This window comes from Lepidothrix coronata, unplaced genomic scaffold (genome assembly GCF_001604755.1).
Source record: "Lepidothrix coronata isolate B3197 unplaced genomic scaffold, Lepidothrix_coronata-1.0 Scaffold75, whole genome shotgun sequence".
Lineage (NCBI taxonomy): Eukaryota > Metazoa > Chordata > Aves > Passeriformes > Pipridae > Lepidothrix > Lepidothrix coronata.
Window position 1 is genome coordinate 6045807 of NW_016690255.1, and position 25183 is coordinate 6070989.

General features: G+C 36.3%; 1 protein-coding gene across 1 annotated transcript in view; it reads right to left on the reverse strand.

Annotated features, from left to right (window-relative positions):
* LOC108499522 (centrosomal protein of 192 kDa-like) overlaps window positions 1-25183 on the reverse strand; it is a 76598-nt gene that overhangs the window by 15737 nt on the left and 35678 nt on the right. The window contains exons 27-45 of the mRNA XM_017819427.1: window positions 23209-24106; window positions 21931-22079; window positions 19929-20159; window positions 18353-18478; window positions 17272-17406; window positions 16989-17052; window positions 16228-16367; window positions 16023-16115; window positions 15062-15177; window positions 13607-13783; window positions 11907-11997; window positions 11050-11226; window positions 10283-10543; window positions 9957-10066; window positions 7799-7908; window positions 4892-5021; window positions 4149-4321; window positions 3693-3816; window positions 581-686 (exon numbers count right to left, since the gene is read on the reverse strand). Coding sequence (XP_017674916.1) covers window positions 581-686; window positions 3693-3816; window positions 4149-4321; window positions 4892-5021; window positions 7799-7908; window positions 9957-10066; window positions 10283-10543; window positions 11050-11226; window positions 11907-11997; window positions 13607-13783; window positions 15062-15177; window positions 16023-16115; window positions 16228-16367; window positions 16989-17052; window positions 17272-17406; window positions 18353-18478; window positions 19929-20159; window positions 21931-22079; window positions 23209-24106 — 3411 coding nt within the window. The remainder of the gene's footprint in view (window positions 1-580; window positions 687-3692; window positions 3817-4148; window positions 4322-4891; window positions 5022-7798; window positions 7909-9956; window positions 10067-10282; window positions 10544-11049; window positions 11227-11906; window positions 11998-13606; window positions 13784-15061; window positions 15178-16022; window positions 16116-16227; window positions 16368-16988; window positions 17053-17271; window positions 17407-18352; window positions 18479-19928; window positions 20160-21930; window positions 22080-23208; window positions 24107-25183) is intronic.

Here is a 25183-nt window from a genome sequence, read left to right on the forward strand (position 1 = left end):
AGGAGTCCTTCTGCTTTTATACTGATGAAAGAAGTAACTGTTGGCTTTCTTAAATTTTATTTACATGCCTTAATTCAATCAAGGAAAGGTCTTGGATTAAAATCCATGAGGAGCAAGAACCTGTTCTAGATATTCTCTATCACAGACTTGTTGTCCAGAAGGTTAAGTTTACCTTATGGGAGGTCCAAAGAAGCTATGCTGACTTGTCCAATAACCTCTTTTGGCTTCTTTTATTTTAAAACATAACATAGACTACTTTTATGTGCATGTGTACATACATACACTTAGCATTTTAGAAAATGATGCCTAAGGCAGTGGTGGGTGTAGAGATGCAATTTTGTTGGCAATTCAGCTGAAGCATTCACAAAGTTTTTCTTCAGAGATGAATGAACTAAGAATCTCATTTTGCAAAACAGCATCTCTACTTCTATTATTCTTTTTTTTTTTTTAGAGAACTTTACAAATTGGAATGAATAATGGAAGTTGACTCATACCCAAAAGGTTTTAGCAACATTATTAGACCTTATCTGGCAAAGTAAAATAAACAGTTGCAATGTCAAGTCTCAAGTAAACCACGTACCTTTAGTCCATTACCACTGTGGATATAGACTAGGCCACTCCAAGGAACTAATGAAGGCTTTGTGGCAAGTGTAGGATTAGGACTCACCAGAATTAGTGCACTGCTCCTAATGAAGAAAAAAACCAAAGCCAGCTAGCATGATACTCATGTTCCTCATGTTAGAATGAGTATCTACAACAGATCTCACTACCCATCAAAAAAGGATGCACTTCTAGGATAGCAGCTAAGTGAAGATGCTCTAGAGATAGTTAAATTTAAGGTATTCAGATATCCAATATACTATTGAGCTTTAGTAGCCGGAAACTTAATGCTAACACATTTAATAAATCTGTCATTGATGGTTTTATAAGGGTCAAAGGGGAAAAAAATAAATCTTATCTATTGTTAAACATGTACAACCAGACAGACCATGTAAAGTAGATACGTAATTATATGTTTCAGGAAAAAAAGCTTCAATACTAGTCAACAAGGGAATGTTGGTGTTCAAACAAAGTATACTGCACAAATTGCTTTTCAAGAATTTTTTAAACTAATTCTAGTTTTAGAGAAGCAGATTGCTTTCCTTCCTCCTTTACAGAACTGATCCTGGAAAAAAAAGCGTTTCAGTTTTATCAATGCTTTCTGTAGTTATCTAGAGTAGAAGACATAGAAGAGCCAAAAATCAAGTAGCAGTAGTAATGAAGTCAGGCAGTCATTTAACCAGTGAGAACAAATTTTGGTATATAGTGTTCCACACTCTCTACTAGATTCATTTAAATAAAGGGGAGAAAGTTAAGTACTGAAGTATTTGAAAAATAATTACAAAATCATTGAAGTAAAGGTCATTAGTTGTATGTGCACAAAAACACTCAAGCTACACCTGAAGAATTAGCTCAATATGCCATTAGCACAGCACTTCACATTTGAAAAATTTAGCGTAGGAACAAGATGAGTTCCATAATCACCGTCACAATATGACCATCTCTACAAACTTCAACTAACAGATGTTAGCGGTCTTAAATATCAAATCTGGATACTGGTATTTCCTTAAAGAATTTTGAGACTCTTTTTGAATTTTAGCAGTTTTCAGAATCTTTCAGTCACACTTATGGTTCTCTCTCATGTACAACTGTGTTCACGAGAATATGCTTTCTTAAGTACACACAGTACCTGTTACCACAAACCATTCCACTGCCTTTGCTCCTAACCAGCTTGTCTTGGACATTTACTGCAAACTTCTCACAGAAATCCAACTTGCATGGGGTCACAAACCACATGTCTCTCAGAAGAGTCATAGTCAACCTAAAGACATAACCTTTGAGAACTTTTATTGCTATGGAAAGGAAAGGAGCCTAGGGAAGAAACATTTTCCAAAGGTGGCTCTTGCAGCCTTTGGAGATTTCAACAGTTCCCACTCCAAAAGTGCAATTCCTTTCCCAGCACTTACCAATACTCTCAACACTGAGGCACAGCAACATTATCAGAGGTTAGCTTCAGCTCATTTCCACAAGAAATCTCTTGGAATGGTACCAAATTCAGTAGGGACCCAGGTTTTTGATATTCCACATTCAGGCAGGTTAGAGATTTCCTTTAGCTCATTCCACAGAAGTTAAGGGGTTTAGTCAAGGTGAAACAGAGTGTGATCTGTTTGCTCTAGCATGACAGTCAGTCCTTGATCCCTAGGACCTTCTTTCACCCTCACTGAGAAATCAGACCTTCTCCTTTCACGGCCTAACTCAGTTCAAGAATTCCGTTGGCTCCAGCCATTGCAGTGCCTAGTATAAAAGATCCTGGCTGGATGACTGCTCTTGGCACTGCAGGGAGATGGTCATGAAAAACAGAAAACTGGGCAAATGCAGCTTGCTGTGCTTAAGTCAGCTGTTCCCACGGATCTGTTTCCTACTTGTGGACCTCTGTTCTTGATCCAAACTAGTTACTTGGACCCAACATGTGAGAATTCAGCCCACTCTTTTCCAATGAAGAGAACACATTTTAAAATTCTGCATTGCAAGAAAACTGCTTGCAGAAGGCCCTTTAATACCCTCTTTTTAAGAAATCATTCCACAGATAGTCCTGAGTGTAGGGTATGAGACACTCAAAACATCCTTACTTTCACAGCTACTGGGTAGTTGTTCATTGTTACATCTTTAAGACCATTTGTTCTTGGCACTGATTGAATCTGCAACGAGGTAGATATCCTAGCCCTTCCACGGAGCCCTATTTATTTTTTTCTCACTAATGATGAAAGTTTCCCAGCAATTTACATCTATCTGAATATGAAATTAAGTGTTTAAATATTATCAGTGATGCAGGACTGAAGAGAAGTATGTTTGGGTAAATGTCTTCAAATTTAAAGCAACTACTTAAATAAAACTCTGAAAGTAAAACCTATTGTTACTGTGGGAGACTTTTTTTTTTTTTTTGGAAGACGAGTCTAATAACAGAGTCTTAAAACTTTTTCTGAACTGACCTTAAAAATCACCATAAATTTAGAAGGGAGAGGTGGGCAGAACTTTCAAGTGTTAATTGTGAAAGTCTTTGCTGGCATCTGTGAAAAGTCTCATACACATATGCACTGATATTATGACTACTGTGCCAAAATACTGCTAATTAAGACATGGGCAAGCAGACACTGGCTTGTCATTATTTTCATACCTTTCATTATTTCATTGAGAAGCCAAAGGTTGAATGGCAAAACCCAGTTTTGTCAAAATACAAAAAAAAAAAAAAAAATCCCACAGTCAAGTTCTGAGGAATATCAGCATTTTATAAGAACTGCTATTTTGGGGGTTGTTTGTTGTGGGAAGGGAGGAAGTCTTTCTTGTTTTTAAACACCCAGGCAACTTTTAAACAAAAACCTATTGCAAAAGGAGATCTTAAAATCTTCAGCTTCAATGAACACCCAGCTCCTGAAAAGTTATGCAATAATACTAATAGCACTTTCAGGCATAGAAAATTCCTGGCATCCACGTGGGTGACAGAAGAACACTCTTTATATACAGAACCATAAAAGGGTAAGGTCATAAAATATAAAAGCTAGATTTGTGTGTTAGTTGATAAAAAGATTAACCTTGCACTAAAATACTTAGCCTCACACTTTCACACGTAAAGGAACTTATAGAAAGAAACTTACTCTGGTTCAACAACTCCATGTTGTGGGGTTATAGTAAGGCAGTGAGCAGGCCAGGAAAGCTCAAATGTCAACCTTCTGTTGGAATTGTTGACAACTTGCACAGGTCTAGTATCCGCTGTTCCACCTGTAATACAAAAAAAAAAAAAAGGTAGTACAAAGATTCAGAAAAATGCCCAATATAGAGAGATGTACCAATTAAAATAATTTCTGCCCTAATTTTACCTTCGCAATGCTTTAAAAATCTTCATAGGTACACAGTGCATGCTATATGCATACACACACGGAGCACACAACCTCTGACAATTGAACCAAAACTGTGTTCAAACCAACTTTACTGTTTAGATATGAACTACTGCAGAAGATTACTGGCTGAGTCACGTTTCCAAACACAGTATGCAGTACAGTTATCTGAATACCACAGTGGCAATTCTATTCTATCCTTTAAAAAATACTTACCAATAGAAGGACACGTCAAAGTCAAACAGTCAGGTTTAACAGCCCAAGTCTGTTGAGTGTCTGATTTATTCCGAACCAGATCATTAGTTTTTACAGATACTGAAGGACCCTGAGGTCCCTTAACAGGAAGAACATCCAGAGTTGCATTGATATGTCTGACAACGTTCTCAAACCTGAAAATAAGATTGTATTAAAAACGGTAATAAAAATAACTTATGAGTAATTATAATACCTACTCTTAGTATTTCTTAAAATTTTTATTATTTATAAAAGACAATGTTCTTTACATGGGCCTTCAATGTAATTCAATTCTCCATTATTAAGTAAAAAATAATTCAGCAGTTACATAATGACACAGCTTTTTCACAGAATGTTTGGAAGTGGAAGGTCCCATTTAGAATGGAAGGTATTAAAATAAACAGTTATCTTCAGGAGATAATAATGTAAAATAATTTGAATAAAACAGGTATAGAGGAAACAAGTACCACGGGGAATAAGTCAATGCAAGTTGTGTTTCACAGAGTGCTATGCAACACATGCTGGAGGTCAGGAGGAACCTCTGGAGATCACCTAATCCTGACATCACTGCCCAAAGGAGAGTCAGCTACAGCAGAACATTGATCAGTCAGTTTTTTAATTACTTCACAGATGAAAACTTTTCAGCCTATCTGGGCAACCAGATCCAGTGTTTAACCACTCTCGCCAGAAGAAGTTACATACATATAGTTACTAACTGTAGTTACCTGTCCAATTCCAAATGACGTCCAGGAGAGTGCTGATCATAAGTGGAATATCCAACCACAGAAAGGATAACCTTTTGCATATTTGCATAGAAAAGACAGATATCATTTGTCTCCCGTGGGATATCACATACTAAAAATGAGAGTAATAGAGCAAATCTAATAAGAACAAATCTATAATACCCAGAAATTACACAACAGAGATTTAGGACAAAGACCTAGTTAATAATCTGTCAGCTAAAATATCCAAGATCATTCAAAAATTACTTCCTGCAAGATCAGTTATCAGGCATAATTCAATATTAACATCAAATTTAATACTTAAATCCAAATACACACCAATTTTAACTTTTTAATTATAAGATAGATCTTTTCCACTTGTACACAAATGGTATATACTAATTATTAAAGTTAGGTTTTATCTTTTACCCTTACAATAAGATCATTACATTCCTAAGGCTTCACAGTAAGAGATTCAGCTTTAGAGAATTATTCAGTCTATTCAATCTAACACCAAAAGGTCAGGAACATCAGAGCATGATGTAAAAATAACCAAAAGTTTCATTAAAATGTTTAATAGTCAAGTTTTCTCCTTTGCTTTGAGTCATTTAATGCTGAACAAGCGGAATGAAGTGACCATTTCTCAAAGGATACATTTGTCTCAACTGGTATTTCCTTTGCTACTTAGTAGATACAAGGGACAATTAATATTGTATAGAGCTACTACAACTGAGCTACAGATAAGACAGATCAACATCTCTTGTAGACTAGTGTTTTTAGTTAGAATTTAAATGCATCCAGAAACTTGTTAACAAAGCTGTCTTGCAAAACGGTGTCTAGCAGAATGTGTTTTTTGGAAGAAATAATTTATTTATTCTGTCACATATATGAAAATTCAGACTGAAAGTATATTCTTTCTTTAGGATGACCATTATTTCTACTCTGAAGTGTCTTTTATTCCCTTTCCCACCCTCCAATGGAATTCCATTGAGTTCAAGAAATCCCAAATTTCAAATAACCCATTAAAACATTTAACACTTAGAGCCTATCTCATTTTCATCAACTTAAAATATCAAAATGGCTAGTTCATGGTATCATTAAGCTAAAATGCCAAGGTCACACTGCACACAATTCCAGACCCAAAGTGTCAGACCCAAATCACAGCACACAAACAGCATGATGGTGCCACCCTCACAATCACGACACACAAAACCGATTTTATACAAAAGTTTAAGCACTATAAAATATAGCAAAGTACATCACATGATACCTAGAAATGGGCAAGAGGATCTTGCAAATACTACTTGATAAGAATTCTTTCCCTCCTCTTTAACGATACGTCCATATGCAGACAAGATGTTAACACGCTTTGGAAACTAAATTCATTTTGACACCCTAACTACCGAAGTCACGAAACGTTTCAGGTTTAGAATAAAAAGTTCTGCTTCAGAATAAAAAATTGTGAGATGTTAAATAGCAACAACCACTGCCTCTGTTCAGTTAGTCATTGAAGCATACTTTAATAACTACAAACACATTAGATTGGAATGCAAAGGATGTTTGATTAGTGCAGCAAACCACATTAGTGTTAGGGAGTAACTGGGTCTGGCAGCCTCGCAGACGTGCCACAGGTCCAACCAGTAGCAAAGCTGAGCACATATTCCCAGTAAGCAACTCAAGAGCCAGAGCCAGCCAACAGAGACCAACACAGACAGAGACACTCAGTAAACATAAACAGCACCAACGGCCTCATCCTGCTTCCCTCTCTGCTGGTCAGGATGAAGACTCAGGACTGGGAACATACAGGTACAACAAGGATCCTCCAGCTGCTGGCCCTAGACCACACCACACTGACGGATCAAGCAAGCAGACTAGTGAAAATCTGACACCACACTATTTCAAACACTAACACTAGTGTGCAATTTCTTAATTTTTTTTTTCCAAATACGTCTGTAGATTAAAGCACAAAAGAGAAAAGGCACTACCAAAACTAGGGATCCAACCTCACATTAATGCAACCCTTAGAGCCAAGGCATCCTATTCTTCGAGCTTTTATCAGCATCATCTCTTTAACAATCTTTCATTTTAAAGGGGCAAAAAGCAAAAGAAGCATTTAGATTTGAAAAAAATAACTTACTTTTCAACTAAAAGATAGCACCTTACAGAAGAGAAAAAAAACCTATTTCTTAATTCCAGGTACTACTATTAGTTCCTGCGAAATATTGGACTTATAAGAATATGTAACAAAAAAACAATTCTGTAGATATTCCCACTGAAAAGTCAGTGAAAAATAACCTGTGTAAAATAAGACTGTACTATTCACACCAGACATAACTGAGTGACAAGAAGATAAGGAAGGGCTTGAAATTTGTATTATTGTTAAAATGAATAAAAATAACCCAGTTTACTAAGAGCTACTCCTCCAGCACCTCTCCTTGAAGGCATATTTGCAGTGCTGTACAAGTCTGTTTCCTGGCTTTTTTTATAACAATGGCCTTCACCTCAAATTAATTGACTGAGTAAAGAAAGAATACATAAGAGAGCTGTATTTCACAAAGTCAGGAAAGTATGCCCTCAAAAAGAGACAAAAAACGCCACTAAGATTCAAGAAGAGGGTCTTGTTTTCTACAGAAAGGACAAAAAAATTAAGCTACCATTAGCAAAACTCTCACAGTAAGGCAATAAGAGATAAACAAGGATGCCTAGACTCTAACACTGGCTTAAAACTTCAACTGGACAGGGGAGAGAAAACACAACGAAACTCTGCCCAACATATCTGTCCAAATTGAGAATTTTATTTCTACGTTTATAAAGAGAAATAGCGAAGAAGTAACTAGGACTCAAGCCAAAAGCACATTTCCCACCCAAAAACAAATATTAGATTTTTCTTTTAAGAAGTTACAGGCTTACCTTCTGTCACAAGCTGCTCCCCTTTAAATTCTTCATCAAATACAATGTTTCTTAATAAGCTGTTTTCTGGAATTATGTGTTTTTCTATCTCAGGTTTATACCTCACAGCTCTGTTAAAGACAGAAAGAAATAGGAGTCATTAAATTACAAAAAGTACTAGAAACAACAGTTTGAAAAGATTGATAAGATTGGTAAGAATCCAGCATAATTTTCACTCAGTCATTTCTTGACTACACCAAACTCAAATCTGTGAGCATTCAAGTCTTTTCACAATCTTAAAATGGTTAAAGAAATACCTACTCTATTGCTGCAGAGTAAAGGAAAACCCTGAAATAATGGTTACCATGTGTTTGTCTTTCCATGATACTTGTTCTCTGCTGTCAGTCATACCTACCTAGATTTCTGCTAAGTACATTAGGCATTTGAGTGATGCTTCAATCACCACAGGAAGCAGAGAATGCTATTTTCGTTACAAGTGAAAGCCTTTTAAGAGGAAAAATTCACTAGTCAGTGTCAGAGTGGCAGCAGGTGCCAGCCAACAGCAGGAACACAGAGCCAAGGAGCACGACTGCCAACAGCATAGAAAAGACTGGGAGGCACAAGGATATAAATAGTCCTGGGAAAAATGGGAAGCTGCAGGTCAGCAAAAGGAAACCTGGCACTCAGACAGGGTCAGAGGCATGGAAGGGGAAAGAATATCTCAGCACTACTAACTCTCAGTTCTAAGCTACTTACCAGGCTGCTGACTATATATAATACTGGAGTGAAAAACTTGAGGCACGAGTCGGCAGAATAGGCAGAGTACTCATTTCACATTCCTGTCCCTAAGTCCTAATTCTAGAGCACAATTACAGAATGGGGTTTAACTGCCTTAGAGCACTCAGTCATCACAAGAAATACACATCTCTTTTAAATAATCAGGCAGATTTCAGAGAACCTCCCACCAATAAACAACCAGCTAGACCATCATTTTCAAGAACAAAATGCCATGCCTGCTGACTAATAAAATCAACAACAAATCATTTCGCTCACATACCAACATCCAGAATCTAAATAGAAAACGTTTCCAACACTACCTATGTAGTTGCATTGGGCTTCTAAATGGGTTTTCTGTTGATCTATAGATCAAAACTTTTCCCTAAATACTTTTGCCTTTGGAGAATTCCATGATAGTGAACACTGCCTCATACAAAAGAGACCAGGATAGTGAGAATTGCCTTACACAAAAGAGTTTATACAAAAATTAGGAACAAGCATATTCTAAGATATCTGAAATAAACCAGTTTCCTATCAAGGTCAGAAATGCAGCTATGCCATGAGCTTTTTATTTAAAGTCATGCAGGTAAATTCAGTTATGTTTAATACCTCATTTTGATAACAATATATACAATGACTTTCACACATTGTCAGGCAATCATATTTAAAGGCCATCATGAAATAATGCTGTTCTGAAGTTTTGCACTGAATTATGTTTATCAGCACCTTAGTGCTCTATGTAGTCCTATCATTCTGCATTACACTCTAGACAGCACCACTCAGAGTGCCACTTAAGTCATTACAAGCAGAATTTGCCCTTTTTGTGTGTGTGAGTCATACAAAATGAAATTCAGAGTAACACAGCCTCTATTTAAGATCAGCAAAATATTTGCTACAAGTTCCCTTAGTGTGTTACAAGCATATGTGGATGTTATTTCCCTCAAACACACATCTACTCAAATACTGTCTTCGTCAACAGAATTCAGCAAACCAAGATGCAAACCTTGTTCAAAACTTAATTCAGTATTATTTCTTTTATGAGCCTTTTCTTTCAAAACTAAAGTTACATATGTATTGCAAAGAGATACCACACAAATCTCTTTTGATACAAAAAAAAACCCATACCCCCAAAACCCAAGACACTTGAATTCAAGAATGGTAAAAGAATAAAACTCTTAACTAGGATTGTAGCTACAGTATGTAAGCAAAGACAAATGAATAAACCAAACCCCTCATCAACAACTTAGAGATGTAACACCTAATAGATCTTTCCATATCATCACTGTCTTTCAGTTTGTTCTTGCTATTTTGGGAAGCATGTTAAGATCATACTTGTGGCAGCACACACCTCTAGTTCTAACTTCTTATTAAACATCTGTCACAAAAGCAAAGCACATCTTACCTGCGATACTGCTGCCTAGAAACTTCATCTCCACAAAAAAAAAATACTGTTGATACCAGCATGTTTGTTGTATAGAATGTTTCCTTTGGATTCCATGTTACAGTAACCACCTGATAAAATAAATAGACAACATACTCAGGAAAAAAAAAATCTTATTGTTAGTATGAATGTTTGGAATATGAGTCAACAAATTACTGCAATACAAGTGAAACAGGACTTAAAAGTTAGGTGAGGTTTTAATACAGAACTAGTCAGATATTTTCACTGATCATACTTATTTTCATTTTAATTAATACAATATGCTCAGAATCAAGTACTGTACTTACTTCGTGTGTTCCTTCTCTTAGTATGAACTTCTCTGGAGACACAACCACTACTTGAGGATCCACCACTGTTTTGGTCTGTACGTTTGCCAAGCACAGTGCTCTAACATAGGCAGCCCGAGACCCCGTGTTCCTTACGTGGAAGGAAGCCTTCCGCCATCTCGCCGACGGTAATCCATCCAGCGTAACCATGTAACTATGGGACAACTTTTTAACATTTTCTAAAATCATATTGCTTGTTCCTCCATATCCAGACAATGGTATCTGGGAGAGAAAACAAAAAAAAAAAAAAACACCACAAAAAAAAAAAATTAGTAAAACTTCCGTGCAACTATGGAAAACTACATAAAGTTACAGAAAAACAAATGACAGCGTTTAAAATGTGAACTGAAAAGACTCTGCATGAACTAGAAAGGCCTACATCTCTATTCCATCTTTTTCAAGTTCTACTTTAAGTTCATTGAAGGTCTATTTATAGAACAAGACAAGTTCAGATTTTTTGCTACTTTGAGTTAAAATCTTAGGCTATTTTTAATATAGTACATAAAACATTTCTTCTTCCTTCACAAGGCAAAAAAAATGCATGCAAAGTTGACACTACTGTTCCAGCTGTGAAATTTAGTGCCCGTACAATCTTTAACAAATGTACAGATACCCATAGTGTGTATCTTGAAGTTTCAGGGCTTTGACAGAAACAGCTATTAAGTGCTAGGTTTTAATTATGAAAAATGTACATTTAAAATTATTAGAAGTTAGGCTGGGACTCTTACAGTAAACTTAATTCCTGGCTGTGATCGAATGCCCAGCTGTTTGATTTCCAGCTTTGCAAAGCAGCAAGTTACTCTAGTAGGTGTAAACATCAAGTATATGTTAGTATCTTCTTTGGGACGGATTTTGAGTTCCCAGTGACTAGTGAAGCGTTCTTCTGATCCAAATATACTTTGCAGCTATAAAAATGAAGACATTAGAAGTGACTAGAACAAGAAAAACACATAGCAGCAAAACTTACTACACTAGTAACTCAAAATTAACTTCTTTGAAATACAGATTAACTCAGTTAATGGCATATATTTAAAGATGCAATGAAAAAGACAATGAAGCCCAAGATACTCCATATTCCCACAAGGAGCATGTCAATGCCTCTCAGTTTAGACAGTTTTTTGTCTTCAATCCCCAGTATGGTAGTGCTGAACCTTACAAGCACTACGCGCATTCTCTTTCAGTTTAAGATTTCAGATCCAAAAAAATCTGAACATTTGAGAGAAAACTGGGATAGAAACACATGTGAACTACAAAACAAAAAAAACCCCTTAAGATACAGTAATTCCCAAAGGCTCATTCCAGTTTCTCTGTCTTTGCCTGGACTCCCTCCTACAGGAGGGGCCACTGATGGTTCACTCCACCAAGTATTTATTGACTCTGCTGTGACACAACAGCTTAAAGAGGTTTAAGTTGAGCTCCAGTTTGCAGCAGCACTCTGCAGTTGCCGAGATTGCCAGTGTAGCTTAAACTCTGCTACTATGTTCATCTTGGCAGTCTCAGAACAAATATATGGGCTACTAATACTTCAGGGTAAACACAGCCTGAGAACTGTCAAACACTGAAGTGAAATTTTAATGACAGCCACCTGAAAGCAGTCTTGATCCTGGCCTCTTATTAACAGCCTTAAATGCTGGCTCACAGATGGAGAGTCATTTCTTAGAGTTAACTTCTTCTGTCTGAAAAAGATGTTTAGTTAGATTTTACTGCAAATACAAATTAACTGCATATATTTATTCATGGAAACAAATGAGACAGTAAATTTTGAAGTACTTTAACGGAAAAAAGTCACCTCTTGGAAAAACAGAATATGTTAGCTAGAAAGTTATTTCTGTATTCTCAGACTTACACACCCTATAATATTATACACCATAATGCACGAACACTCACATAGTAAAACAATCCCTAAATATATATATATATATATATATAAAAATATAGGTTTTCTGAAGTTTAAGTACTGTACTTAACAGCTTGAACTTTTAAAACAAGCAGCAGTTGCGTCAATACAAAAATTTCATACAAATCCCCACTGTAAGACACAGTTATGATTAAATTATCCAGAGCCACTTAGTTATGCAGAAACAGTCTTGTGAGTAGTCTAGCTCAGCTTCACTGGAACAGTTTTAAAAAACTAAATTAAGGAAATTAAGGATAACTTTTCCTCTTCATGTACTTTTCAACTGAATTGTAACACAGAAAGTTATGGTCACTTGACAGAATCAGGTTGACCAAGAAGCTATTTCTTTTCTCTCTGATACATCCTACCACTGACCAGATTTCTGATACTCAGATCTTTCCTCAGCAGAGGTAGGAAACATCTCCAGCAAGAAGAGCAAGTGCATTTGTCATTTTAACACGTCAAAAAACATTTACAGAAGGATGTGACAAGTGCTAAAACTGGTAAAAACCTAAGAGAACAGATCATACAGTCTCTTCTCAAAGAGAAGGACAGATTGAGAGCAAAGCCTCTCCCTGATTTTCAGTGACAGACACTGTTTTGTACTCTGTTGGAACAAAATTATAAAAATAATTTCAACTTCCTAAAACCAAGGGTTCATCAGAAATGTTTTACAGGAGGAAAGAAAATAAAAAGGTAGCAGTATACAGGAAAGAAGTAGTAATTCCCAAACATCAAATAGCCAAAACTACTACGTTAGAAACATACTATTGTAAGAAAACAGACAAATAGAAATGTAGCTATTAGAAATGGTTCTTGGCTGCAAACATGGATTGCTTTTAAAACAACCAGGAACATTACTGGATTCCTCAAAAAGTTCAGGATCAACCAACAGTGGATTAATCCCTAAAGTAACACTTATCAGAAGTCCAGAGATCTGTAAAACTTGCAGCCTTTACATACAGAAGAAGCAAAGTATGTCCTGAAAATTATGAACAGTTCCATTAAATCACAGAATACTGAAACTGTAAACCTGCAACTTAAAAAATCCAGACAAGAACTAATCTGAAGGATTAAGTTAGATGGGAAATATTTTTCACCTAATTTCTACTTATATGACATATGAAATTTACAGAATCAGATATTATTCTAATGATAGCTAAAGAGTCCTCAAGAATACACAAAGGTCAAACAAGATCACAGTTTGTTTCCAAAAATTTCTTGCACAAGAAAAATAATTGTAGTACCCTGCTTCCCTCGAGGAATAAAACAGTTTTGTTTATCACCTGTGGATTATCCATGTGAATAGGAAATTTCACTTCAAATAAGTGCAGTATAAAATATTTAACACAATATTCTATATGAATGGCTGTTCAACTTATACTTACACTGATGATCCGAGTGATACTGCTCCCCAGGCAATGAACTGTTTGTTGGAGAGGATGGGTGGAATGTCTGAGCACCCAGTAGCTGTAGACACAGGTCTATTTTTCTCAGACTCCACCTCACCTTTTATCACCACGTCATACTGAGGCCCAGATGGCAGCACAAGGATTTTCAAAGTACTTCAAAAATAAATAAATAAATTTAAATCCCACAACAGAACAAGATTAGCTGATGAAAACAACACAACTGAAAAAAAAATTACAGATAGGCTTTTTTAACCTTCTTAAGGGGAAAATACAAATACTTCCTTTTATTTTATGACAAAGGTCAGCTTTAGGCACAGCAAATTTAAATTCTTTGGGCTGTAAATATGCATGCCACATGTACTTCATGAAATCTTCCAAAGTATTTCATCTGGAAATGGTTCAGATCAGTATTTCAGAGGCTACAGTTAGGTAAACTAGTTCAAGCTAATTTCTGATTATTTTGAGTCTGATTTTGGAAAGAAACAGTGTCTAGCTGTCTCTGTGTAGATTAAAGAGATGCCTTTGGAATACCCTGAGAAACTTCATTGAATTTTTACAAGTGTGAAATACGCAGGAGCAACAAGGAAGGAAATCAAGCTTTTAAATAATAGGCTGAAGCATTTGCTATAGCACAGACATGCTCCATACCAGGAACGAAACTGTCACTAGCACATAACTTCTCATTGTTTGATTTAATGCACTGGGTAGGCCTGGTTAAGCTAGATAGTGAAGCTTAACATACTTTGAAGATACTCCTTTGTCCATTCTTGCTCAGTTAGAGCAGAAAATGGAAAACATATAACAAAAGAGCAAAGGCTGCTCTGGAGAAATGAGTCAGACGTCTGTCACTGCCAAAAACTCTTACAAGGCACCAGAATGGTCACTTGAACCATCAAGTCTCCTTCACAGAATGAAGTTTAACAGGTGCTATGTGCAAAACTATGAATGCTGTACATCTGCAAAAGAAACATGTACAATGCTGTACAGAATGTACAGTCAAACATTTATTTGATTGTGGCAGGTAAAATTGATGAATATTCGTGATCCTGATCAGTGCTTGAGTTTTTTTTCATATGTAAAATTAAAATAACATTTCCCTTGCCTCAGCAGACCGATGAAGTATTTTGAAGCTTTGTTGTACTTTAGAAACAACTACCATATAAAGAGCTTCAGGGACTTGCTACATTTATTTATACAAAACAAATCTCAGAATATTTCTTGATGAGAAATATTACCTATTCATTAAGTTATACATAGCAGAAGAGGCAGATAATCTATGGAAAAGGTGAACCCCAGCAAAAATCCTTTTGTAAAGGATGAGGACTCTTGTGAAAACAATTGAAGCCAAAGTTTCTCTTGCAGGTAAACTTTCAATTTGTTCACTACCTTAATGTCAAAAGTACACAGGCAGCACAGAATCTGTTATATTACCTTTCTGTAGTTATTACATTTTTTGGAAAAAACAGGACAGTCACTGCTTGTTCTTCTCCAGGAAAAAGAAAAAGGCCCTCAGGTTCAACAGCAAAGCAGCTGTCCTGATCTGATGTCTGAAAGCATACAAGGGGAAAAGGGAGGGTTATTTACTTATTTGAAGGGAATAAACATTTCTACGCCGTAATACAGTTTGGTAGTACATCTGCTGTAATTCAGACAATTCAAATACACCTGGAATCTCCAAAACTTTATCAATTAGCATCCAGCATCATCACGTAACGTGGCATTTGTGATACTAAGTCATACATCCTATCTCTGTGGCCTCTGATCTGAAAAATGATGGGCTCACAACTCTCCATTTCATTTTTTTCTTATGTAAAATGGGACCAACTGCTCCTTCTGTTGACTTTGAAATGCTAGTTTCAAAAGTATTTAGTTCCCTTTCATTTTAGTTACCTGGGACCATACTTTCCATGGATTCTCTAAAAAAATTAAAGTCAAGTAAAGACATTGCATATCTGAAAAGAACTCGCTTTGTATTTGGGTTGGCAAGATGTACACTGAAAACTGATGCACCTTTGTTAGAAAGTACAGATGTTTCCCAAAGATAATATTCATCTTTGCTCCAAACAGGCTTTATTCTACTACCTAGTTAACACCTGCTGTGCAGCACAGGGTTCACTGCTTTTACATACCTGTTATATACTTGTTAAAATATAGTAAAAATCATGAAGTTATTTTTGTTAAAACAAATGCAACCGAAGCTGAGCAACAGAACATCCATATGCTTTTCCCAATAACATGAGCTAATCTCTTTGCTATCTTTCATTCTCTTTACATAAACTTATAAACCTTTTGTCAAGCCACAGAGCTGAGCTAAAACCCCAAGGCTCAACTCTAGTTTCAATAGTATTAACAGCACAGAAATCATGATTTCAAGAGGGAAAAACCAACGTACCTTAACTTTCAAATATACACTAATGTTTCCAGCATTTTTCAGTGGCAGCTGCTGTTTGGCTGTTGAACCCACACTAGTAGACAGATGTATTTTCTGTAAGAATAAAGTAAATGTGTATGTATGTATATATACATACATAATAAAAACGAACATTACAAAAATAGGAGGCAAGGAAGAGGCAAATATTCTCGAAACCCAAACAAACCTGTAAGTCCTTTGGAGCATGTATCCTCGCTGTTCCAGCTCTTGCTCGGAGAGAAATACTTTTAATGACAGTGGTAGGTCCTGGACTATCCACTTCCACATCCACTCTTGCCAAGAACTCATCCGCTGGACCCAAGGGATCTAGAAACAATTTCATGAGTAACAAAAGCAAGTTACTGCTCAATCTTAACATATTCATGTTGTGGAGATATTAACAGAAGCTCTCCCATTACCCTGGCAACACTTTTCTTTCCTCTTTAAAGTTGCACAGGACCTTACTTGAGAGTTTTACTTTTCTGTCAGTTGTGACTGAAATTGTCCCTAATGCAAACAACAAAACCCCATCCTACCATACTAGCCAAACTAATAGATATATGTAATATTTTCTATCCAGGAAGCCAGAAAAATTCAGAGATTTCTTCAAATTTATCTATTTTACAACCAAAGCAATGTTTTCTTTAGTGATGATTTAATTCCCTCAGCAAAAGGAGTAATCCAAATTCCATGCATCCTGCAGTACAAACTTTGTACAGCTTGATACTGAAGCATAAATGTCCCTGATAATATATAAAGAATTAAGACATAGAAGTATTCTGTTTCCTACAGTTATTAAAACTGAATGTGATACCCAAAATATTAGGACACATAAACCAAAGATGGACCATTTCATCTGAAGTTTACAGCCTGTTCCCGCAATTCTAACACACATATACACTAAAAGTCAAATCTGTTTCAGTTAAAATGAAAATCAAATTGCTATACCTGAACAGGAAATTTGTTTCTTAGGTGCATGGAACAGAACCCAAACTGTCAAAGCTTCAGGATCCTGAAAAAGAATTTGGTTGACATCTTAATGGGAGGGAGAGAACTATTAAGAGAGGGGGGAAAAACTCACAAGCAAAAACCCCACCCACAAAACCTAAACAAAACTATACTGCTCAAACAGGTAGACTCCCCAAAAATCATTACTGTGAACTCAGATATTCAGCACTGCCATTTCAGACAGCAAGTAACAGGAGGAATCAGCCAACCACAAACTACTCACTTGCCCATCATAGCTTGCATGTATCACATGATTTACAACTGATGGAGCTGTTGTCTGAGAAACTGCATCCATTTGTTCATCAGAAGGATTAACAGGTTCCTTGGAAAAGGTGAAGCACCGCCAAGCTACTGCATTCTGTCAAAGAAATAAAGTATTACAAGTATTAAATCTCTTATTGTCACTAACAGCAATGCTGACCAAGCCTAGAAATGCCAAACAATTTTGAATTATCCAAGTAGTTTGGTGGGAAAAAAAAAAAAAATCAAAAATTAGCCTGTAGTTTCAATTAGTATATGATAGTCCAGCAAACCCTCTAAAAATAGTAGGAAATCCTTCTGCAGCAAAAGGGGACAAGTAGAATCTGCTTAGCTTAAGCTTCCAAGAAGTTTGGCTGTTGAAGACCAAATATCATTAGTCACCACGATAACCCAATCCATCTTAACATAAGGCCAGTCCGTTCTTGCTCTCCCATATACAGAAACAAGGCCAGCTCTTCCCACAGCACAAATCAGCAGCCAGCCTAGCCAAAAACCTGAAATCTGCATTGCCAGAGAGATACAGAGAGGAGAATCCTGTAGCCTCTAATACAGGTTATTCTCTAGTGGGACACAAAGCTGATAGAGCGAAGTCCTGCTCTTGCTCCTGTTAAACTTGCTAGCAGCAAGCTTGGCTGCTTCTTTGAACAGTCAACTGTTCCATTTGAATAGTGGAATATATCTTCAGCTTCTCAGAGGGAAGGTTTAGGCAACACAACCCTTTTGCTATCAGCTGCCCTGTGCTATCAGAGCAAGTGTCAGAGGCAGAAGCCCACTGCTAGGCTACAAAAACTAACAAACACACATGAAACAAGAAAACCACACCTATCCCAGCAGCACTGGTTTTGGTACCATTACAGCAGACTCAGATCACTAACCTGCAAAACCAGTTTATTTCCTGACTAACCAAAGATTTCTTGGGAATCTTACATCTAGCGTCCAGGGTGTATTTCTTAATGATATATAACATAAAGTGAGTGTTTGAGTATTAAAATTCAGTATCACAAGATGTTAACTTGCACATACAGGAAGTGTTCTGTACTTACTGCATTAATAATAAGTCTAATTGGCACAAAAGCATGGGTTTTGTTGATAAGTTTTAGGGGAAGAGCCTTCCAACTGCCATAAGTTAAGTCACCGAAGTCCAGACAATCTCCTTTTCCTGGTTCCACCTGGTTTTAAAACAAAGAAGAATTCAGAAGGAAGGAAAACCTCCAAAATACACTACCATACAAAAGCACCAGGAAAGTAAGGATGTTATTCATCTATTCCATCCTCTTAATGCTATATCCACATATAATACAAACATCCTATTGGGGTAAGAGAAGTCTAAGAAATATGTTTCCTTTGATATTAAAAGGGGTTACAGCCAATTGGCTATCTCACATATATTTTGCCTGAATTAATTAAGCCAATCTTAGTGCAATATTCACCCACCAAAACCCAGTAGACAATCAAATTATTTTGGCTAATTTAAAAAAAAATAAGTTTAAACTATGGTTATTGTTAACAAGTAAGAAATGTCAGTTTTAGATACTTAAAAAGCCATTTTAGCAAGTTAAAATTTAAGAAAATAACTAAAAAGAAGTTAATTTTTGCTAGTTTAAAAACATTTAAGTGTCATGATCTGCAGCAAAATATAGCTTTTATTTGGTACTTTTTCCAATCTCAAGAATATAACAAGACATGCAGAGATTGACCACAGGGTTTAATTTTAATATGAAGCAAGTTTGAATGAACCCATGAAGAACATAGAGAATGAAGGATTTTTACAAACTACATAGAAAAAAATGCATTAAAAATAAACTAAAATTTATGGAAGAGACATTAAAAACTATATGCATTCATGTACATTCATTACTTTAAAACATATACTTAGCCGAAAGAAAGTTAACAGACCACCTTAAAAGGGAAAAAAAATTGTAAGCTGTGGTTAATGACTGAAAATTTTACTTTTATCAGCTATGACACAGACTATCAGGTAATTTGTTCAGGAACCTCCAAAAGTATCATCAAGCCTACTTCTGCCTGTCCATACTCTTACATTCTACACAAAGCCAGATGTAATTCTTAATGTCACACTTTCTCCTACCTGGTTGTTCTTCATGGTAAGACTCAAGACAAAAGCATTTTATACATCCACTTACCTTTAATTTTTAATTAATCCAAAATAAGAAAATATTCTCTACAACCATAAACAAGCTGGAAGTAATAAGAAACCAAGATAAAGTCTACTTGATGTAAAAAAAAAAAAAAGAAATCCTTATAATTGGAAACAAATGCTTTTTGTTACATTTAATGCCCAACCCAAAACAGCAGATACCTAGGAAGCATTAGACATTTAAGATCTCGTCCACTGTTTTAACAATGGAAAATACATTTTAATTTATCCTTTTCAGTCAGAATCCTTTTTTTTTTCCAGTAGGTGCTTTTCCACAACTAGAGCTTCCCAGACAGCAATAAGCTTCTCCAACATTTCATTGTATTCTCTTCCCCACTCAAAGCATATGAAATTCCAGGTTTCTTTGGGAACAATCCTGCATTCCTATTATTTTCCAGTGTCATTAAGCTAGTCATAAAATTGCAACAACAACAAAAGACCCACAATCAGCAGCTACTTACTTCTAAATGAGGATTTTCAGCGACTGCTGTCAGAACTACTCTACTTGCCAAAGCTCCTGACTGAACGATTGTCTCGGCATCTGCAGAAACCGGCCAAGATGAAACATTGAGAATACACTGAAAGATCCCCGAATGAGAAGGTAAGAAAAGTATTTTCAGATCGTTGGTAGAATAGGATCCTACGATGATTTTGTTCTTGAAAACCAGACACTGATACTTCATAGGATCCATCTGAAAAAGAAAATACCTGTCATTTTCAACAGGCCTTTTGCCAGAGGGTGGTTCCTTTCCAAATACCACATTTATCTGGCACCACTGCTCAGCACAGACATTTCGTATATGTTTTCCCTCCATTTAATTAATGCGTTTTCATATTCATGTCCCATTTCCATCCCACTCAACTGTAGGCATTTTCTTTTAATTTAAAGAGATAAGTCAGCCTGAAAATTGCTGGGATTTCTTTCCAGCTTCTAGTGAAAGACTGACACTGGAAAAATGAATTCATAAGTGAAACTCTGATTTTTGAGAAAGAACAGCAGCAAAATAAACAAACAAAGCCAACTCCATTTGGTGTTTTCTGCCATCAGAGATGGCAGGAAGAGCTATAGTGGAAGAGTAATGGGAAAGTCGGTGTATGGAAGCCACTGGTCAATCCCAGTGCGAGTGTCTTAAAATTTCTGTTCTGAACATATTTGTAGATAATTTTCAAGCAGGAAAGACAGACTGTAATGCATACTCCGTGTATCTCACAGTTGACTGAAAAAAATGGAGTTTAATTATACCGTGCAAACAAATGCATACATTTATTCCTGGAAACAACTGTAAAGCAATTTCATCTAAAATAATCACCTCTTGATACAACAGAATCTCAGGTTAGAATAAAAGCCCCATGATACTGAGCGATTAGAAAAACATGGAAAAAATCGTAACTCTCATGTGCACCTGTATAAATATATACGCAGACAAAAGTGTGGTTTGGTGTTCTTTAAAGAGGAAATATTCTGAAAAAAGGACAGCAAAACCACAAGTCACACTCCTGGAAAGACATGTGCTACATCTGCTGGAAAAACATGCCTAAGGAGGGATACGATCAGGATTTATAAAACTTACAAGCTGCAATATATTAAGTGAATCATTGTCTGCTATTTCTCAGTAACACAGACCAAACAAAACCAGCAAGAACCAGATTTAAATCAAGAAAAGAGCAATACTGTATACAATCTACAACTGAACTATGGACAACACTACATAATTTCAGCAGATTAACTAGATAAAGGGCAGTCCACCACAAACTATTATGAATGGAAATAACATCTAACACAAAAGTTCCCAAGTATCAAACTGCCAGAAGCTCAGAGTACCCTATGTTTGTTTGTTCTTATATTCTTCTCTACTAAGTGTATTCATTAGTAAAAGACATTAAATCATACTAATAGACCTTTAATCTAACTCACTGTCACATTCTTGAGATATTTTATTTCTGGAACCATAACTATGATAACAGAAGCAGATAAAATTTAACAAAATTAAAGTGCAAGACAGTTGATCTATGGCCTATAAGCTACCTACAATCCATCCAGCTTGAAATCTGCTCCAAATATTTCTCATTCTGCATCACTCAAGATCTCCTGATTTCAAGAAAAATAGGAGCAAACTGCCAAAAACGTTTTAGCAGTAACAGTTCTCAGTGTGGATGCTTTCTTTCCTAGGGCTGCCTTTTCTTGCATACACAAAGGTGGGAACCACTAAAGTCAAACCTACCACACTTCATGCACACAGTACAATTCTACAGGTCAATTCTGTGATGTGGCATTTACCTCTCAAAGCCTACTTGTTGGAGTAAGTCAGGTGGCCCAGCTGAGAGAAGGTAGCACTGCTTTCGTGCATATTAAACATAAAACGGGGGAGAAATTACAAATCTGTACAGAGAGCTCTAATTTTACCCACAACATCTGATAAGATTACAGAATTATTCAGCTTAAAAAAAAAAAAAATCTCTTACCTTTTCTCCATTAATTGAAACACTGAGTATTCCAATGCTGACCTGCAACCACCGGTCAGTTGGATTATAAATGCTAAGAACCGTCTGTGATGCAATTCCCACACAACAGGCATTAGGGAACTTCAGTTCTTCTGGTACTTTTACATGTCCTTCAGAAGAAAATATGCTCCTGTTAGTTTCAAGTACCCAGAAGCAAAGCAACACTCAGGTTGCCACTATGGCAAGTTTATGAACTTATCTGACAAATGCTTCTTTACGGCAAAGAAATGTTTGACTCTTAACAGTTCTCATAAGGATGTTTTCCACAAGTCTGAAATTTGAAATTTTAATCATTTCTAATTTGCATCTTAAAGTTCTACTCTCACAGAAATAAATATTTATGGAAATAGCACATTCTATACACATCAAATACATGTATACACAACTCATACATTACTCATTGGTCACAACTGAATCAGAACTAGCCCAACTCAGAAAATTCGAATACCAGTACTACGACATCTTGTTGGTATAAATACAGGCGACGAGTAAGAAGTTCAAATTTCACTATTTTAAAATGCACTAACAAGATCAATGACTTAGAACAATCAATAAACAAGCTACAAATTCAAATCTTCAACCCCACTAGCTTGTCATTTAGACTGAAAGAATGAGCCAGAAAAAAAGTGTAGCAGAAAACAACTAAGAAGATTGCAGGTTAAAAGAAGTCTTTAAAATGAAATAGTAATTTGCATTGCTTAGGTCTAAATACAGAGTAACAGCAGAAAGGTCAGAAGATACTTGGCAGCTTGTCTTTCCCCTTTATAACCAGCAGTTTGAGCCCTCCAGTCTCCTCCTTGGACTTCTGGCCTTAACAGACTCCTAATGCCAAATTAAGCTGGAAATAGAAATGTCATCTACTTTCCTGATAAAATACAGTGGAATTTCCAGGGTCTTGCCTAGTTTGAACTGCAGCTAGGATTTATCTTCCTCTTATGAAAGACAGTTCTAGATCCCTTAACATAAACACAAAACTACTCAATGATGAAGAATGCTAAAATTCTTCTACAGTATAAGAAATTTCTTTTAAGACTATTAGGGAGGCTATAAGAATTCAGAGAACACCATTAAACAGAAAATTAGTAATAGGGGATTTTTAAATAACAAAGACTGCATAAACAATAACTGCAGTTAAACTTAGTAGTCATCTTAATTTTATTTACTGTAATATAAGCAACATTGCTATCACCATTCTTGTCCACAGTTATATTTTAAACACACTGTAAAAAACACACTTACCAATACCAGGTGACTTTGACAACTCCCACTCGTTTCTACCAGCTCCAAGAGGTTGTCCAGTACATGATTTTATATTTAAGATATTATTATTCCATGCAGTAGAGTGTGGATTATAAAGTGAAGCTGCACCCAAAGAGCCAGGACCAATATTTGGACCTAAAGAAATTCCTACAGTAAGTGGATTCTCAACATGTCCTGCTGGGACATTGGAACATGGAAGCCCTGCTGTAAGTCCAAAACCTGCAGAGATGCAGCCGTGAAACTGAGACAGAACCGTATTTCCAGAAGCCGGCATATTTCCCAGATGCTGCTGTGCAAATGGAGTTGTTGCAAGAGAATGCCCTGTAAGCAAGGGGGGAACAGAAGGAATTGCTTGACTCTCAGAGGTAGTGACATGGGATTTAAATGTTGAAATAGGAACATACTGTTCACCAGATGAGTTTTGATTGCATGGTATGTAAGTGTTTAATCCAGAATATACAGGTAAAACATTCACAGACTGTAATCCTTGTCTCTGTGCTTTGTTTGTTTGGTCCTGACACACCTCTTGTGTATCAACATTGACCGAATGAGGCTGAAAGGTACATAATTTACTTGGTAAAGCTGATTTAACACCGTCTGGCTCTTTATGATTTGCTGGTACATTTGAAGGAATAGATGCAATCTGCTTTTCATTCTTTGGAAAACCTTCTTCAGACAGTTCTTGATCCAGTACATTATCGAGTTTTCTTTGAAGACCCACAAGTTCATTTTCTTCTCGTTTCTGGTCAATACTAAGTAGTGCTTCTTTTCTATTTCTTTGACATGAGTGGTCTTCTAGATTCTCCTTTGCATGTTCCCGTGGAGGAGTTGGGCTGGCTCGAATTATTGTTGTGCTCAGTTCACTAGCATTCTCATCCTAGTAAACAAACATAACATAACACACTGCGTATTTTTGAAAAGCAAGCAGGGTACATAAGACAGAACTTAATATTAGTATTGCCTGTTAAGGAAACTTTCCTGTCTGACCATTACTGGTATTGCCATTCAATACAAATAGTCAAGTTTGCCAAATCTTGTCAGAAGTTTTACTTTCATAACAACTGTGGCTCTTTGCCTTGAAAAAGAAAATCTGCAACTTCAACCTGTCTATTATCTCAAGTCACATTCTACTGGGTCTGGCTGGGATAGCTAACTTTCTTCACAACAGTCCCTATAGTGCTGTATTTTTGGATTTGTATCCAAAACAATGTTGATAACACACTAGACGTATGTCTAGCTTTTTTTTTTTTGTCTTGTCAGCTTTTTAAGAAAGAGCTGAATGGCCTTGAACCAAGTCACTAATCAAAAAGGAATCAAGATGCATGAAACTGCACTGACACAAACATGTTCATTGTGCGCTCACACAAAGAAATCATTCAAGCCCAGAGACCTTCCATTTTGTCAGGTACTCATGGTATAGCTGGAATGAGCACACCTCACCCCCATTCTCAATTCTTCCTAGTCCCAGAATCTTGACGGTTTTTCACTTGGAAATCAAAATAAGAGAAACAGAAGTACAGATCATAAATATGCATACACACAATGGGTTTCAAGGATTCTCCTGGGGGTTAACAGTCAAGAGCAAAAGTGATTACACCCTCTCATGCACTGTTTGTAGCTACTAACAATAGCATGGACACTAATCAGTAGAGGACTGACCACAGGAAAATCACCCTTCCACAACTGGCATCACACTTAAGAGTCTTCACAATGGAAGCATGGATGCAAATCCATGTCCCCTACCAATCTGGAAAATGAAAGTGTTCTTTAGATGTGCTACAAAGGTTAATTTTTTTCTTGTTAAGTACACCTATACTACAGATTCCATTTTCAAAAATGGAGTTTCAAAATAATTTTTAAAAGTTTCAGAACCAAAACTAGACAGTGTGGTATCAAAGCAATGAGACCAGCTCAGGACAGGTGTACCTAGAAAACTCTGACACAGGAACAAGAG